Genomic DNA, 16,191 nt, shown 5'->3' on the forward strand with positions numbered 1-16,191 from the left:
TTCCCCGGAAGGCCGAGATGAAAAGCCGGAAAAAGGATCGGGAAACTCCAGTAGGCACATTGCGCTTGCGCCTGGGGGGCCGGAAGTCAAGGCAGAGGCGGAGGTAAATCGGCTTCCGTTTTCTGTTTTTGCTCTAGTGTTTGGGTTTTCTTCGCGGCCGCCCAAGATGAACCGATTCTTCGGGAAAGCGAAACCCAAGGCTCCGCCGCCCAGCCTGACTGACTGCATTGGCACGGTGGGCACTTGACCACACATAACTATGCTCGGGGACTCTGATACCTCTGACCCCACCCTCCCCCGGCTCTCGGCTCCTGCTGCTTCACCCCATTCCCGGTCCCGGGCCCATTACACCTCGACCCTCTGTACTCCGCCTTTGTTCCTGTTACCCAAGTCACCCCTGACGCCGCAAACCAGGGACCCCTAAACCATCATTGTCTCTCCCTGCTTGCACCCGACCCTTCTGATGCCCACTGCCATGTCCACTTTCTTTTTGTTTTGTCCCTTCACCCCAAACTGCCGTGGATCAATACACCCTTCCCACCTTGTCCATCCCGACTCCTTACTCCTCTTTCATCCCTCGTTCTTCTCCCACGTCGGGACCCTCGGCTTGATATCCTAGGTCAACATATCTGCACCCCAGTCTTAGATCTCAGTAACGAAATTCAGAACCGTGGTCCCGTACATTAAGCCACCACCCTCCATCTAAAGAACAGCGTTAGATCTACAGCCTTAGCCAGGGTCCACTGGGCACTAGCTTATTTCACACACCTCCAGGTTGAGCCCCCAGCCTGACTAGTCTCTGATTCTAGGGAAATTGCAACTCAGCCTAGTGATTCTCATTATTTTTCTGCCCAAGTGAGATCCTAGAATATCAGAATCTGGAGAGAGGAGTATGGTTTATAAAAGCTCCCCAGTGTTTCTAACTGGGAATCACACTGCCCCACTCCCGTTGGAAACCACAGTTTTCTATCCTTCATCCTCTTTATTTTTCGTTTCCTCCATATCCCTTCTTTTCCTGCCTCTCCTCTTGTAAGTATATCACAGTAAGTACCATTGCCTTTGATTTTTTTTTTTTACCCTCAAGGTGGACAGCAGGGCAGAATCCATTGACAAGAAGATTTCTCGACTGGATGCTGAGCTCGTGAAGTATAAGGATCAGATCAAGAAGATGAGAGAGGGCCCTGCAAAGGTAAGGTAGACCGCACCTGCTGTGACAGCCTAAATTGAGCACCTGTGGAAGAAGGGCCTGGTGGTAGGGGCTGGCGAGAGGTACAGAAAACATGCTCACAATCTGTTAAGGAGAAAAATCTATGTGATGGTATATCCTTCAAGGAATTGAGTTTGCAGCCAGATGTGAGAGAGAGGCTGGGGTTTGACCTGGTGGAGAGAAGATACTGATCACATGTCCCAAACATGTACTTGGGAATTAACATATTCTACTGAGAAGGTGACAATCTGAAGAGAAGGGATAGGCCATGCTCAGGAATAATGACTTGTTAGGCTAGTCTTGTATGTTAAGTAGGTATACTAGACTGATTAAAGAGTGGCTTGCTGGGAAAAAAGTACTGGAGACCAGTGTTCTACTACTAATACTATCACTACTTACTGGCTGTGGCCTTGATAAAGTCACTTTACTTATTTTCCTATTCTGTTAGGTAGAAACATAGAATACCGTATTGAAGTGCATGGACTGTGGATATAGAACTACTTTCTTTGCTTCCATTTCTGTAACTTACAAATCGTTTGAGCTAGGGCAAGTTACTTAGCATCACTGAACCTCAGTTTTCCCGTCTATAAAATGGGGACAATAGCTATAGTGTGAGGATTAAATGAGATAATTCATGTGACCTACATAGCACTGTGTCTAGTACATAGAAACATTCAATAAATGTTAGGTATTATTACATTATTGTCTGTGAAGTACTATTTGCTTTTCCTTCTTCATTGGAGGAGACGAATAAAATGATTTATGGAACAGTATAGAAAGGGAAGTGACAAGAGGCTTTTCTCAGCCATCTGAGTTGGTGGCATGGAATGAAGAGTGACCAGAGGCAGGAAAGCTCATCTAGAATTGAGATGAAAGCCTGAGCCATAGTGGTAGTCATGAGAATGACACGCATCAATTTGAAAATGAGCTTTGAAAATCAGTGAGAAGACTGCACGAAGAGACAACAGAGAGAGGAAAGGTAAGAGACAACCTAGAGAAGTGAGAGATTGGTGGGGCCATTGTTAGTAATTTCCAAGGAGAGAGCAGGTTGAGGAGTTTACGCATGTTGAGTGAGTGGATAGCAGGATGTCCAAGTTGGGAATCTCCTAAGGCAACTGGGTATACAAAATCAGCACTGTTGGGTGGAAACACAATGGCTCTGTGCGTTGTCAGAGGGATAGTGGATGGGGGAGGGGGATTCACACAGTGTGAGGGATATAAATGATAAACGTCTAAGTATTACTTTGTCTTGTGCACCTGAAACTAATAAAAAAAAAACAAAACTGCTGTATTTGCTGAGGTAAAGAAGAGCCAATCCATTGTCAAGTTACCACCAATGGACCCAGCACTGTATATATGTTTCTGTTGAAGTGAGTGGCTGTGGACATAAAAAGGATGTTTTCCCTCTAGCTTTTTCATTTCTGGAGATGAAAAGCTATCTTGTGTATGTTAAAATGGGCAGATATAAATGCAAATTAAGAGGAATATCCAGATAAAATCTTTCACCCACTTGGAAAAAAAAAATCAGCACTGTTGGGGCTAAGGGGTGGAGCTAACACATACTAGGAAAAAGGATGCAGTTCATGCACTGAGATATGAGATGCAAAGGCAGAGACTAGCTGAGGCTTAAAGTGCTTGGGAGGTAAAGAACAATCCAGAAGCCACTGTGTCCACTACTTGGAAGAAGAGAGTAAGTAGATATATAATTCTGAGGCTATGGGAGATTTCTTTTACCGTATGTATGTTTTCTACTTTTCATTAAAAATCTGTTTTTCTCCCCAGAATATGGTCAAGCAGAAAGCCTTGCGGGTTTTAAAGCAAAAGAGAATGTAAGTTATAGGCATAATCTCCTTTCTTCTGCAGGTTTGACCGAAAGAGAAATGGTCTTCCATTCCTTCAGATTTTTATACTATTTTAAAAGCATTCTTGATTTATTTACAAATTTTGTTCACATATACAGTGAACTGGGTTTTTCTTCCCGTGTGTTCAGCAACATCTATTGCAGGACCGTCCATCTAAATAGAACTTTTTACGATGATAGGGATGTTCTGTGCCTATGCTGTCCAGTTCAGTAGCTCTTAGCTATGGGGGGCTATTAAGCACTTGAAATGTGGCTAGGGTGACTGGGAATTGAAGTTTTGATTTTATTTAATTTTAACAATTTAAGTAACCATATGTGGCTAGTGGCTTCTGTATTGGACTGCCCAGATCTACAGGGTTTGGTTCTCCCATTATTTATTTAATTAGAGTGTGCCTTTTTAATTTTTTGTTTGTCTATAAAACTGGGAATCTTGAATGTTTTATTCCCTCCCACCAGAAGATTTAAGGGTCCTTAATTTGTTTTAGGTGACTATATCCCAATGTTTGAACAAAAGCCAAATAGAACAAAAGCTGACCTTGTGGGCTGTCCAGCTGTTGAGACCCTCTGCAGGGTTGTAGAAATCAGATGGAATCAACTAATAAGGAAACAGAAAGATTATTGATATCTCTATTCTTATTTATAAAATGACTTTTTATAAGACATGAGACTATCTTACTCCTTTTACATTAGACAAAATTGTAAAATGAAATCGTTAATTCTTAGAGTGGTGAGAGTGCAATAAAGATTTTATACTTAATCAGTAGCATTGCAGTTTTAAGTGATTTTTTTTAAATAAAAGGATACATGTTCATTGTAGAAACTTGGAAAATATATAACATAAGTTATATGAAAAGAAAACTTACCTAAATTCCTAACTATTGGAAATAACCACCTCTAAAATGCTAATTTCTCAGTTTCTTTTCTCTGCTTGTGCATACATGGTATATGTGCACATAACTTTTTAGAAGAAAACAAATGCCTATATATAGGTATCCTTTTTCACTTAAAGCTATATCATGAGCATTTCTTTGTCCTTTATTTACTTATTCCCTCCCTTCCCCTTCCCCCCCACTCTGGTTCAGGCCGTTGTTTCTCAGTCTAGTTGTGTAGGACACAGCTCCCTGGCCCATGCTGGTATTACGAGCCTTGCACTTCCCCCGGCTGAGGCAGTTGGTCACTGGTCATCGGTCGGCTGTTCACAGCAGTTCAGGGCAGCTCTCGCTGGCTGCTGGCCGCTCATGCGGGCTGCCGGCCACTCAAGCTGGCTGCCATCCGCTCACGCTGGCCACTGGCCCTCACGGCAGCACACGGTAGCCCACAGCATCCCATGGCCGCTCACACTGGCTGCCGGCCATTCACACTGACCTCCCGCTGCTCACAGCAGCCCAGCTCCAGGGAGAGCCGTTGTTTACAGTCTTTAGCTGTAGAGGGCACAGCTCACTGGTCCATGTGGGAATCAAACCGGTGACCTTGGCATTAGGAGCACGGCGCTCCAACCACCTGAATCACTGGGCCGGCCCCTGTTTTGTCCTTTTAATATTCTTTGGAATATTATAATATTCTTTGGAAACATTATACTTTTTAATATTCCACCACCATTTGCCTGCACCGTGAATTCACCATTTTTCTCCTGGTTGGATAGTTAGTTGGTTTCCAGATTGTGTAAACACTATAGTGACATAAGTTTTGGAGGTAGTGTTATACTTTGGTATAAAACTTTTTTTAAAAAGGCATATTTTGAGTGCCAGGCATTATATTAGGTCAGATGGATTAGCTAATTATGGATACGAGATTAATAAAATATAATACTTGTCCTCAAGGAGTTCAGTCTACTGGAAAAACAGTTTCGCTTTATGTATGAAGAGTCTTAAAAGTAGACTTACCCTTTGACCCAGAATTCCACTTAGGAGAATTTAGCATAGAAAATAATGTAAAACATTATAAGACATACGTATTAAGACTTTGTAGCAACATAAAAAATAGCAAATGCCATAATGTTAAGTGGAAAATAGTGTTATAACTAAAATACATGCAGAAGAAAAAGACTGGAGGGAGACACATTAAATGGTATTTGTGTTAGAATGGTTAAAGTGTTTTTGCCAATTTTTCTGCAATTTTGTTAATTTTTTTTTTTTTTTAAGAGAAGATTCTCTTATTTAGTGTTAGAGATACTTTCTTCCTGAGGATTTCTGTCTGGCTCACATTTGCCATTCTCATTTCACTCTAAAAAGGTATGAGCAACAGCGGGACAATCTCTCCCAACAGTCATTTAACATGGAACAAGCCAATTACACCATCCAGTCATTGAAGGACACCAAGACCACGGTACTTCCACAGCACCTTTTTCCCTGACTTGATTTTATTTTTGTACTCTTGTGCTCTTTTCCCGTGTTTTTTAAAAGACCGTTTCACCAGCATGGCTTCCTAAGATATTGTGTTTTCTGTTACCTTCTTTTTAGGTTGATGCTATGAAACTGGGAGTGAAGGAAATGAAGAAAGCATACAAGCAAGTGAAAATTGACCAGATTGAGGTGAGATGTATATTAGTTTCTGCAAGAATGTGCACAGGTTTCTGAAAGAATCCAAATGAATGTGTGTGTGATGGGAAGGGCACTGAAGGGGGATTGAATCTTGCACCTATATTTTGCTAGCAGAGTAACTTTGGGAAAGCGTACCAAAGGTCTCACTCTCCTTATTGTTAATACAAGGATCCTCATACCACATATGGTTATTATGAGGATGAAATAAATGAGTTGGTGCCATCTACACGCACAGTGTTAAATGAGGATATACAGAGGGTGCCGAAAACATGTATACACATTGTAAGAAAGGAAAAAAATGTATTAAAATTGTAATACTCAATATATACTGATAATAAAAGATAACTACAAGTCACGTTTGACTTCTGCAATTACATGAAGTGCTCTAAATGGTTACCATCAGTGTAATTTTAATACAGTTTTTCTCCTTTCTTAAAATGTTTTAAATGTCTTAGAAGTTTTTTCCTTTCTTAAAAAAACATTTTTTTGGCATCCTCTGTATATGTAAAGTGCTTAACACAGTTCCTGGCAGAGTTGGTTCCCTTTTCTAGTAATTCTCTAGATTTTTAATAATAATGTCATTAGGTCCTTAAAATGAGCATTTCTTTTGAGATTGCGATTTGGCTGGGAAATAAGCCCTAAGAGCTTGGTTCTTCTCACCTCTGTTAGTTGAATCAGCCCAGATGGCAAGCAGGGACAGCAGAGGAAGGGGGTGGTGACTGGCCAGAGGATAGAGACTTTTTTCCTACAAAACCATGATGCCCTGACCTCTGCATCCTGAGTAGGATGTCTCTAATAGGAGGCCAGGACTCAGTTTTGTTCAGTTTTATCCCCAGTACTTCAAACGATGCCTGGCCATTAGGTACTCAGCAAGTATTTGATGGCTGAACAAGTGAAGGAGAAGCTATCAAAGGAGGTAAAGCAGTTCTGTCCAATTCAGGAAGTATTTTTTCATGAGTACCATGTTTCCCCGAAAATAAGCCCCAGTTAAGATCTCAGCCAGACGGACACATTTAGTACATTATGACGATGTTCCAGAAGAAGATGGCATGACTCTATTTATACAATCTCTATAAATGTAGATTGTTGTACATGAAAAAATAAGACATCCTCTGAAAATAAGCCCGAATGGAGCAACGATTAATATAAGACCCAGTCTTATTTTGGGGGAAACATGGTACTTACTGTGTACTGGCATTTTACTATCTCTGCAGAGGTATTCTCTGGGAATGCCGGTCTTTCATAGCATGAGGAGTGACAGCATTCCTCCATCTTGCTTTTTTTTGAGCACTCCTTAGACTGCCTGTGGCATTCTGTTTAATCCGCCACCAGTCTCTGCTTACAAGGAATTCAGCTTAGTGACATCATCCAGGAGATTTACTGAGAAAATGTCTGTGTATGCTTGTCTTATTTGTACAGTACTGTTTGATAATAAAATACAATGAAATTGAATTTTATTTTCTGCTTTTAGGGTTCCTTGTGTTTTAATTAAAGCTACTTAATACATAAAATAGAAACTTCGGTCTGTCTTTTTTTTTAAATGTCTCTCCACCTTTCACTTGTGATTGTCTGTCTCCCTGCCTAATTATCCTTTTCCTGTCCCCTAATAGATGTGCCCACATAACAGGTGGAAAGCTTCTTTCTAACTTTTTTGGTGTGTTATGTGTCTATGGTTGGACTACATATATTTTGAATTTCATTTGTTTTCCTAAAATACTTGCAAAACATTTTCATTGTCTTATAGCTCTCATTTTTTAATTTTGCCTGTGTTTGTGTGTGTCTGTAGAGTAGCTCTGTTTCTACCTTTTTTATTTTTCAGTTTCTTCATATTAAGTCTAGTGCTTGTACTTGTTTATATTGTTTTGTTTGTTTACCCAGTAGTGAATCTACCAATTCTTTATATGATGTTTTTTTTGTTTTGTTTTGTTTTGTGTCTGTCCTAGAGTCTATTGTTTGGAAGACTATGCATAGATGATTTTGGGAGAATGTCTTGTCTTAATATGTAATAGCATAGTATAATCTTGATTTAGTTTGTTATTTTTTACTCAGTTGTTTCAGCTAGTCCTGTTCTGTATAGCAGAATATCACATATGTACAGTGTGGTAGTCTGGCACTTGGAAATGCAGAAAAACAGCATTTTCTTTTTCAAAAAAGTGGGTTTTTTTCTATTTTGTTTTCCATCCTTTATTTGAAAATACAAACTTCTGATTTGGGGGCCAGGAAGGAGTTTTCAAATGTTTTGCATTGCTCTAGAAAGTCTGAAGAACAAATGATGCTGATTTGGACCTTCTGCAGTATCAACAGTACCCCATTCTATGAGATTTTCAGTCTGTGAAGAGTATATTGTCCTGCACATCCTTAACATAATAGAAGGTGCACAGTATCAAGCGTTTGACACACATTATTGCACTACATCCTTACATAACCTTATGAAGTATGACTGTTAATAATCCCATTTTGCAGATGAAGAAATTCAAGCTTAGAGACATTAGTTTTCATGGAGTAATGACAGAATTTTAGCATGGATATGTCTGACTCCAGAGTTTGCTCTCTGAACCATTATTCTCGTACAAACTGTCCTTTATTGTGCTATACCACTTTTCAGATTGGTTTCACTTTTTTTCTGGCCTTGTGGTAATCTCCCAGTATTCACAGATGATTTATGCCCTCAGTTTGTTTCGCCAGCCTGGTTTCAGATATCAAGCCTATCCTGATTCCATTTTGTTTCCCCAACCAAGAATAGGGCATCTATTCTTATAATAGGACTTTGGATTTCCATGAGGCACCTTAAATTCAGGATTACCAATTCTGTTCCTCTTTTTTTTTTAAGTTTACATTTTACCACCACAAATAGGAGAAGGATTATGTGGGTCACTGGCATTCACAATTATTGTTAGGGGAAATCTTCTCTAAAGAGAAGCAATGTCACACATTGCTTCTGGTATACAGAATTTCTAAAACAGACTAAAAACAGTTGCTAGCCAAGGACTGGGGTGCAAGGGGAATTAACAGTTGTTGAGAACTGGTGGTATGCTTAGCACTTTATGTACATCATCTTTTTAAAAATTGCTCCTTTATAAGATTCAGAGGAGAGAGTAGGGGCAGGGGGTAGTTAGAGGAAAATGGTAAGAAACGAAATGAAAACCCTGTCATATATTTTTATAGGATTTACAAGACCAGCTAGAGGATATGATGGAAGATGCGAATGAAATCCAAGAATCACTGAGTCGTAGTTATGGCACCCCGGAGATAGATGAAGATGACCTAGAAGCAGGTAAGTTATGGGAAAAGCAATGCATACGTAGCTTTAGAGTCTGAAAGGGGCAGCTGCCTGGGACCTTTCCCAAAGGCTAGGGAAAATTCCTGTGAGTGTTCCTTGAGAGATAGTTTATGGTACAGTCTCTGGGCAGAGAGCTTGTGAGGTACCCACATCAGACTTACACGTTCCACCACAACTCTGTGATGGACAAGCTCTGAAGGAAGGTCCACGCAAAGACCTCTGCTGACCCAGTGCCTGGTATCTAAACACTGCCTTTCTCTGCCGTTCGACTTTTGATTTTGTTTTTCCTATTTTGCTACTTTGACTTCTCTCCTTCAGAACAGCAAAGCAAATCAAGAAACAGTAGTTGGCAAATACTTAATGTACATCTATACAAAGGTGATGGAAAAATACAGTGAATGTTTAAATTTAAAAAAATTTGTATTATAGTAAAAGACACATTGCCATTAATCTCCTCAAAATACTCCCCCTCACTTCAAACACACTTACCCCATTGTTCTGGCCACTTTCTGAAGCAGTTCTGGAAGTCCACTTGCGTGAGTGTCTTTACTTCATCCTCCATTATGAGAAGATTCCATGTCACACTTTGCTTCTGGTATACGGCAATTTCTGTCAAATAAAAACATTGCAGTGAGTCCTCATCCACCTTGTTCACCAGATCTGGCACCATGCAACTTCTGGCTCTTCCTCAAAGTCAAAAATGATTCAGGACAGCGAGGCAGCCATGACAGCACAACTAAAGACACTTACGAAAGAGGACTACAGAACTGCTTCAGAAAGTGGCAAAAACAATGGGATAAGTGTGTTTGAAGTGAGGGGTAGTATTTTGAGGTTGATTAATGGCTATGTGTCTTTCACTGTAACAAATTTTTGTATTTTTATTTAAACATTTACTGTATTGTTTGATCACACCTTGTATGCCATGTACTATTGGGGATTCAGCATTGAAGAAAACAAATACGACCCCTTTATTCATGAAGCTTCTTGAGGAGGGGTAAGGAACTGCTTCTTTCAAGTGATTAATTACAGGAGAACAAATGTTTGGGGAATTATGGGCTACCATGGAGCACATAGATAGGGAATCGAAGGTGCTTGGGAGTGGGGGACAGGCATGGGATCTGAAGGATGAGTAGGAGTTAGCAGGAAGAAATGGGAGGGATTATTGGGTCAGCTCAGGGAGAGGAGTTTAGAAGCTATTGCTGCAATCCATTTAAGAGATGATGGTGTCTGAGACTAAGGGTGTGGTAGCAGAAACAGAGAAGTGAACAGATGGAAGAAATTTTAGGAGGTTGAATGGAGAAAACTTCATTGATTGGTTATTGATTGGCTATGGAGGGAGAGGGAGGTATCAACGATGTTTGCCAGTTTCTAGTATGAGTAACTGAGTAGATGGCGGAACCACCCCACACTGGATTTCCTGTCACATGACACCCTTGTCACATTACTGCTGCTGCCTCTCTCTGTCTCTCTCTCTCTCTGTCTCTCTGTCTCTGTCTCTCTCTGTGTCTCTCTGTCTCTCTCTGTCTCTCTCTCTCTCTCTCTCTCTCTCTCTCTCTTTCTCTCTCTGTCTCTATGTTCTGTTTTTGCCTAGAACCTTTTTCTCCCATTCATTTCTTATCTAGAGATACTCCCGATGAGTCTCTGTCTGCTATTGTGATTGTTCTATCGATGAGTCTCTATCTGTTCTTGTTCACTTTAGACTCACTTTACTATTTAAAGCCTGATTTCATATTATGGTCATTCAGTATACAACAATCTTTGGCCTCCTTTCCTGCCTTCTTTCAAGTTCATCAATAAATGAAAGGGAATTTTTTTCATTTGTTATTAGGATTTTCTAATTTGAATTGGCCAACTCTATAGTTATAGAGTCTTCTCGGGGGCCTTATAAACCTGTGGTGAATGGTTGTTTTGTTTGTTTTATTTTCATTTTGGTTTTTCATAGATTTTATCAATATGAGTTCCCTTGAAAATTTCTTATAATGCTCATCTTTTATTTTGAAAATAGAAATTAAATCCCTTTTTGTTTCTAAATGTTTATCTTATAAATAATTGGGCTTTCCTAACATGAACTGCCAATTTTCTTGTTACATATTTTTGAAATGTTGACTGTTTCAATCTCAGAGTTGGATGCACTGGGTGATGAGCTCCTGGCTGATGAAGACAGTTCTTACTTGGATGAAGCAGCATCTGCACCTGCAATTCCAGAAGGTGTTCCCACTGACACAAAGAACAAGGTGAAAGCTTTTTCTGTTTATATTTTCTGCAGATTGTAAAGATTTTATGTTTGATCACCAATCTGGGAATCTAAAAGGTAGTTTTAAATTATAGTAAGTCAGGCCCGTCTCAGTCATTATTTTGAAAACCCTTGAAATCCCCATTTTCCTGCAGTGGATTATGGACAGGCTGTGTAAGTAGTGTCACTTGGAGACCCAGGAATGGTTTTATATAATGACAATTTATATAAATAAACTAGATTAGAATATACATAGTTACCATTGTTGTGAGCTTGCACTGAGTGCCATTTATAGGTATTAGATATTTCCTGGAAAAGCATCAAGAACACATGCATGAACCATGCTAGGTAACAATGTAAAAGAAAGTTCTGCAGACACAGTGGTTAATTATAGGGTGGATGTTTTTTAACTAGGGATTAATAATTTAAGTATAAAACTTAAGTAGAAAGATTCTCATTCAACAAGATAAAATAAAAGAATCCGGACACCTGGGTTTAAGTCTCTCCTACTAACTGTGAGACCTTATCATTTAGCTGTTTTGAACATTTCTGTTCCTTGCATCTGTATAATGCAGATAATGATCTCACATAATTGTTGTGTAAATCAAATTAGATCTTGTATGAAAAGGGCTTTGTGAATGTAAAGCCCTGTCCAAAGCTACATGGTTGTCATTATTATAAATAGATAACATTTTGCTGCTTATGAAATCCTGTTCACTCCATCTCAGTTCCTAATGAAATGTGTCATTTTTTATTGCTACTGGACATGGACATTCCTGGTGTTTGCCTTATCTCCCAACGTGCACGTTGAGTGTGCACAGTATAGTTGGCAGAATCCTTGAGTGGGAGCCAGTCTCAGTTCTGCCTTTGTACACTGTGTGACTTTGAGCAAATTAGAAATTCATGTCTTCTCTCTGAGAAGTGATTTTCCACCTGAAAAATGTGGGCAGCAAAAAGTGGGGGGTAGGTAATTTTTCAGGTCCCTGACAGCTGATTTTTATGAAATGTGCATCGTCCCCTATGTACCCCTCCCATCTACCCTGAGCCTAAGGCAGTCTTATCTTTCTCTACTGCCCATCCCACTCCACCTCCACATCTCTGGCCACTTCAGAGTTCCAGGGGCGTAGGTTGATTTTTCTCAGCACACCTGAATAATTTTTATTTGTGCTCTCATAGCCCACCTTTGCAATCCCTGAAGCATCTCTTTTATTTCCACTTCTAGAAGGTCACAGATTCCTGAGTTAAATGTGCTGTTGGGATAGCTTTCTTTTTTTCTTTTTTTTATTGGGGAATATTGGGAAACTGTGTGTTTCTCTAGGGTCCATCAGTTCCTAATCCTTGTCCTTCAGTCTAGTGGAGAGCAGAGCTCAACTCCAAGTCCAGTTGCTGTTTTCCATCTTTAGTTGCAGGGAAACAGCCCACCATCCCATGCAGGAATTGAACTGCCAACTTTGTTGTAGAGAGCTGCGCGCTCTAACAAGTGGAGCCATCCGGCTGGCCCTCCGGCAGCTCAGCGGCAGCTTGTTGTCTTCAATCTAGTTGTGGAGGGCACAGCTCACTGGCCCATGTGGGAATCGAACTGGCAACCCTGTTGTTCAGAGCTCACGCTCTTAACCAACTGAACCACCTGGCCGCCTGGGATAGCTTTCTTAATTGATAGTGGTGTCACTACCTATAAGTTTGTAGGACAGTATGATCACGGAAGTGACTGGAAGTGTCCTGGGGCACTGCTCCTTCCAGGATTTGGGAGGCTATAAAAGGTAATTGTTCACTTTAGGGATTAGAGTGAATGTAAGAGTCTGGAGGCAAGGACTCAGTCCTCAGCCTTTTCTCCTGGACCCTCCCAGCCCCCTGAAGAGAAACACTTCAGTTCCTCTCTCTCTCTTACTCTTCCTTTAGCCTGCAAAGGATTACCCCTTTTGATCCCTTCCAGTTCTTTTTCCATCACTTCCCTTTTTACCTTTCATAAAAAAGCTCATCCTCATCTTCTGAGTTGGATTTTGGTTTTCACTGATTATACACTTGGAGATGAGTTTTAACTACTAAATATTTGTAATCTTTTATTTATTTTTTTATTTATTTTTATCAGTTGAGAAATAGTGGCACTAAACATTGCTCCCTTTTTACAGGATGGAGTCCTGGTGGATGAATTTGGATTGCCACAGATCCCTGCTTCATAGACTTGCATCATTCAAGTACATCGTGTAAAATAAACACATATTCTGGGACTCTTCGGGAAATTTATCTTTCCAAATTTACCGTAACAGATTAAGGTTTCTTTCCTTTCTTTGAAGGAAAAGTTAGATACATTGTTCTTTTATTTTTTTTCCGTTAAGAGACTCATTGTTTGGGGGATGCTTTCTTCGTACTAAATTTGTATTCCTTTTTTCTTGTGAAAGACTAACTTACTTAAAAGTGTCAGTGGGTATGTATGATTTCACTCCTTAATAACAATTTGAGATAAAACCAACGAAATGGGAACCTTTAATTTCATGGTAGTATAACTCCACAATCTCAAATTGACCTGATAAATTGATAAGGCAAAGATGAGATTACTGAGACTTCATATTATGATTCAAAACCATTCTCTATTGTGGTATTATAGTTTGGTTTAAGTGATGGCCTTTTTTGATGAGCTTTGTTGTGTCTTGTGGGTAAAGCATTACTGTGTCCAATATTGGAATGGAATTATCACTGTGTCATGAGTGGACGTTTTGATTCTATGGTTCTCTCAGTATTACAGCTTAACTTGTAATCAATAATGAATATTTCTTGATATTTAATGTATAGGACATTTATTTATACTCAATAAATATTTTTCAAAAGGATGTAATTTTAATATCACTTCAGTCTAAAACCTCCACTTTAGAAACCAAATTTAATATAATTTTAATATTGATTCAGCCTAAAATTTCCACTACAGAAATCTATTTACCCAGTGGCATTGTTGTATAGAGGAAAGAGCAAGGAACAATCAGGCTTGGGCCCTGGGTCTGCCATCTAATAACTACTAAGTAGTCTACTCACTTCTCTAAACTTTTATTTCCTTATTAGTAAAGTCATGCTTACCTCACAAAGCTCTGTGAGGAATAATTGAGGTAATTGTCATGAGTACACTATGAACTGCAATGTGCTATTCTCATATGAGGAGTTAGTAACAAAAAAAACAGGGGCTCATTATTTTCTTGGGAGATGCCTGGAGCGCTACAGCAAGTTCAAATTCCTGGTTAATTTTGGAGTCTTTAATGATCCATCCCCCCAGCCTCACTCAACCTCTCACCAATAGCATTCCGTTCTCCAGCCTTGCTGGGTACCTCACAATGCCACGTGCACCAGCCTTTCATGTATCAGGAGGTCAATCCAATAAACATGTATTGAACGCCCGCTCTGTAGCATCTCTATACCAACCCAGAGGATACCAAGAACAATCTCAGTTCCTCTTTTCAAAACCACTGTCTAGTTATCAGTGGGGATGATACACACATGTAACCTTCTCCCACCCCTGCTAACCTCCCGCTCCTAAGAAGCCTTATAGTGGGAGCAAATACTACCTTCTTGAAACCTTCCTTGGCTTCTGTACAGGTTCTCACTCAGCCCTTTAGATATTTCTTCCACTATAGTTCCAGTCTTGGACTTCTTCTCACCCTTCTTACTCTCCTTGAAGATATCTCACCCATGATTTTAACTATTGCCTATGCTCTAATGACTCAAAATAACTCAGACCTCTTTCTAATGACTCAAAATAACCTAGACTTCTTATTATTTTCAATTCTGGGGATTCCCCATTAAATGTCCCACCATTACCTAAAATCTAACATTTACATTAACCTTATTTTCTTGGGGTTTGCTATCAGTAGACATTCCTGCTTTATTTTTCATCTTGCCAATATTATCAGTGACCCATATGTTGCCAGTATTAATGGGTGATAGACCTCCAGCTAGACCTCCTGAGTGCATTGGATACCAGTGGGCAATATTCTACCAAAATTGCTTCTTCCTTGGCTTTTGTGATAATACCAGTTTCTGTTCCTCCGACTACTCCGTCTAAGACTCCTGAAATCCTCATCTCTCCAACCTTATAATGTTACTGTTCCTCAGGTTTGTAACCTTTATCCACCATACTTCTTTCTCTGCTCACTTATATTTGGTGATCCCCGCAATTCTCTTGGCTTTAACTACTGGCTTCTAAACCTATACTCCTTGATCTTGTCCCTAAGTGTCAGAATCTTAGTTATATCTGGCTGTTTGCCGAACAATTATTTGGATGTTGCAGAGCCCACAAACACTTCACATTCAAATGGCTGAGACAATCATTACCTTTCCCCCAGTCCTGAATCTCCTGTTTTCCCTTTCTTAGCTAATAGAACCATTATCTTCCACCACTCAAAATAAAGCTCTTGAGTTGTCCTTGATGCCTACAATTAGCCTTATCCTACACAGTCAATTAATCCTTAAACCCTGCTTTTAACCCCTTAGTGTTTCTCAAATCCAACCCTTCTTCCTCTTCTTTCCTGTCTCATCTCATCTTGGTCTAGACATCCCTCACATAGTCTTTTGGAATAAATGACTTGCTTTCTCTTTTTGCACAGTTTCACTTCCTTGAGTCCATTCATCACAGACAGCTATACTTACCTTTCTAAAACACAAATCTGACCATGTCATTCCCTTACTTAAAGTCGTTCATGGTTCCTTGATACTTCCAACAGAGTATAAAAAGCTGCCTATGACTTGGTCCCTGCCTCTCATAATGGTTTATTGCTTAGTCTTTTCAGAACATCATTCTCCCTTTTAGAGAACTGCCTCCCTCATTATAATGGTGTGATTGTTGGAAAAATACCAATTAGAGTAACGCTACCCTTGCTCTTCCGACCTATGGGAGTTGGACTTGTGACCAAGCCATGTCCATTGAAGTTTATCCCTCAAGTTTCCTAAATGGAAATGAGGGGAAATGCTTTTAAAAATGAAGAACAAAACTGTCAATAATGAGAACCCTGAGATACTGAGACCAGAGAGGAGCCAAGAGGCAGAATGAAAGAATTCTCATGGCACTGAGCCCCGACTTCTGATCTT

General features: G+C 39.9%; 1 protein-coding gene across 1 annotated transcript; it reads left to right on the top strand.

The window, feature by feature from the left end:
- The first annotated feature begins 33 nt into the window (after positions 1-33).
- On the top strand, positions 34-13,949 carry CHMP5 (charged multivesicular body protein 5). Its single transcript, XM_081066931.1, has 8 exons — positions 34-235; positions 1,085-1,189; positions 2,990-3,036; positions 5,300-5,393; positions 5,528-5,599; positions 8,774-8,882; positions 11,010-11,122; positions 13,251-13,949. The coding sequence occupies exons 1-8, from the start codon at positions 167-169 to the stop codon at positions 13,299-13,301; spliced, it is 660 nt and encodes a 219-aa protein (XP_080923057.1). The 5' UTR covers positions 34-166; the 3' UTR covers positions 13,302-13,949.
- Positions 13,950-16,191: the final 2,242 nt, after the last annotated feature.

This window comes from Rhinolophus hipposideros (assembly GCF_964194185.1).
Source record: "Rhinolophus hipposideros genome assembly, chromosome: 11".
Lineage (NCBI taxonomy): Eukaryota > Metazoa > Chordata > Mammalia > Chiroptera > Rhinolophidae > Rhinolophus > Rhinolophus hipposideros.

Excerpts from the sequence above, each read along its gene's own strand:
- CHMP5 (XM_081066931.1), top strand. The coding sequence starts at position 167 with ATGAACCGATTCTTCGGGAAAGCGAAACCCAAGGCTCCGCCGCCCAGC. Across the intron at positions 3,037-5,299 it reads GTTTTAAAGCAAAAGAGAAT|GTATGAGCAACAGCGGGACA; the intron begins GTAAGTTATAGG and ends CACTCTAAAAAG. Across the intron at positions 5,600-8,773 it reads TGAAAATTGACCAGATTGAG|GATTTACAAGACCAGCTAGA; the intron begins GTGAGATGTATA and ends ATATTTTTATAG.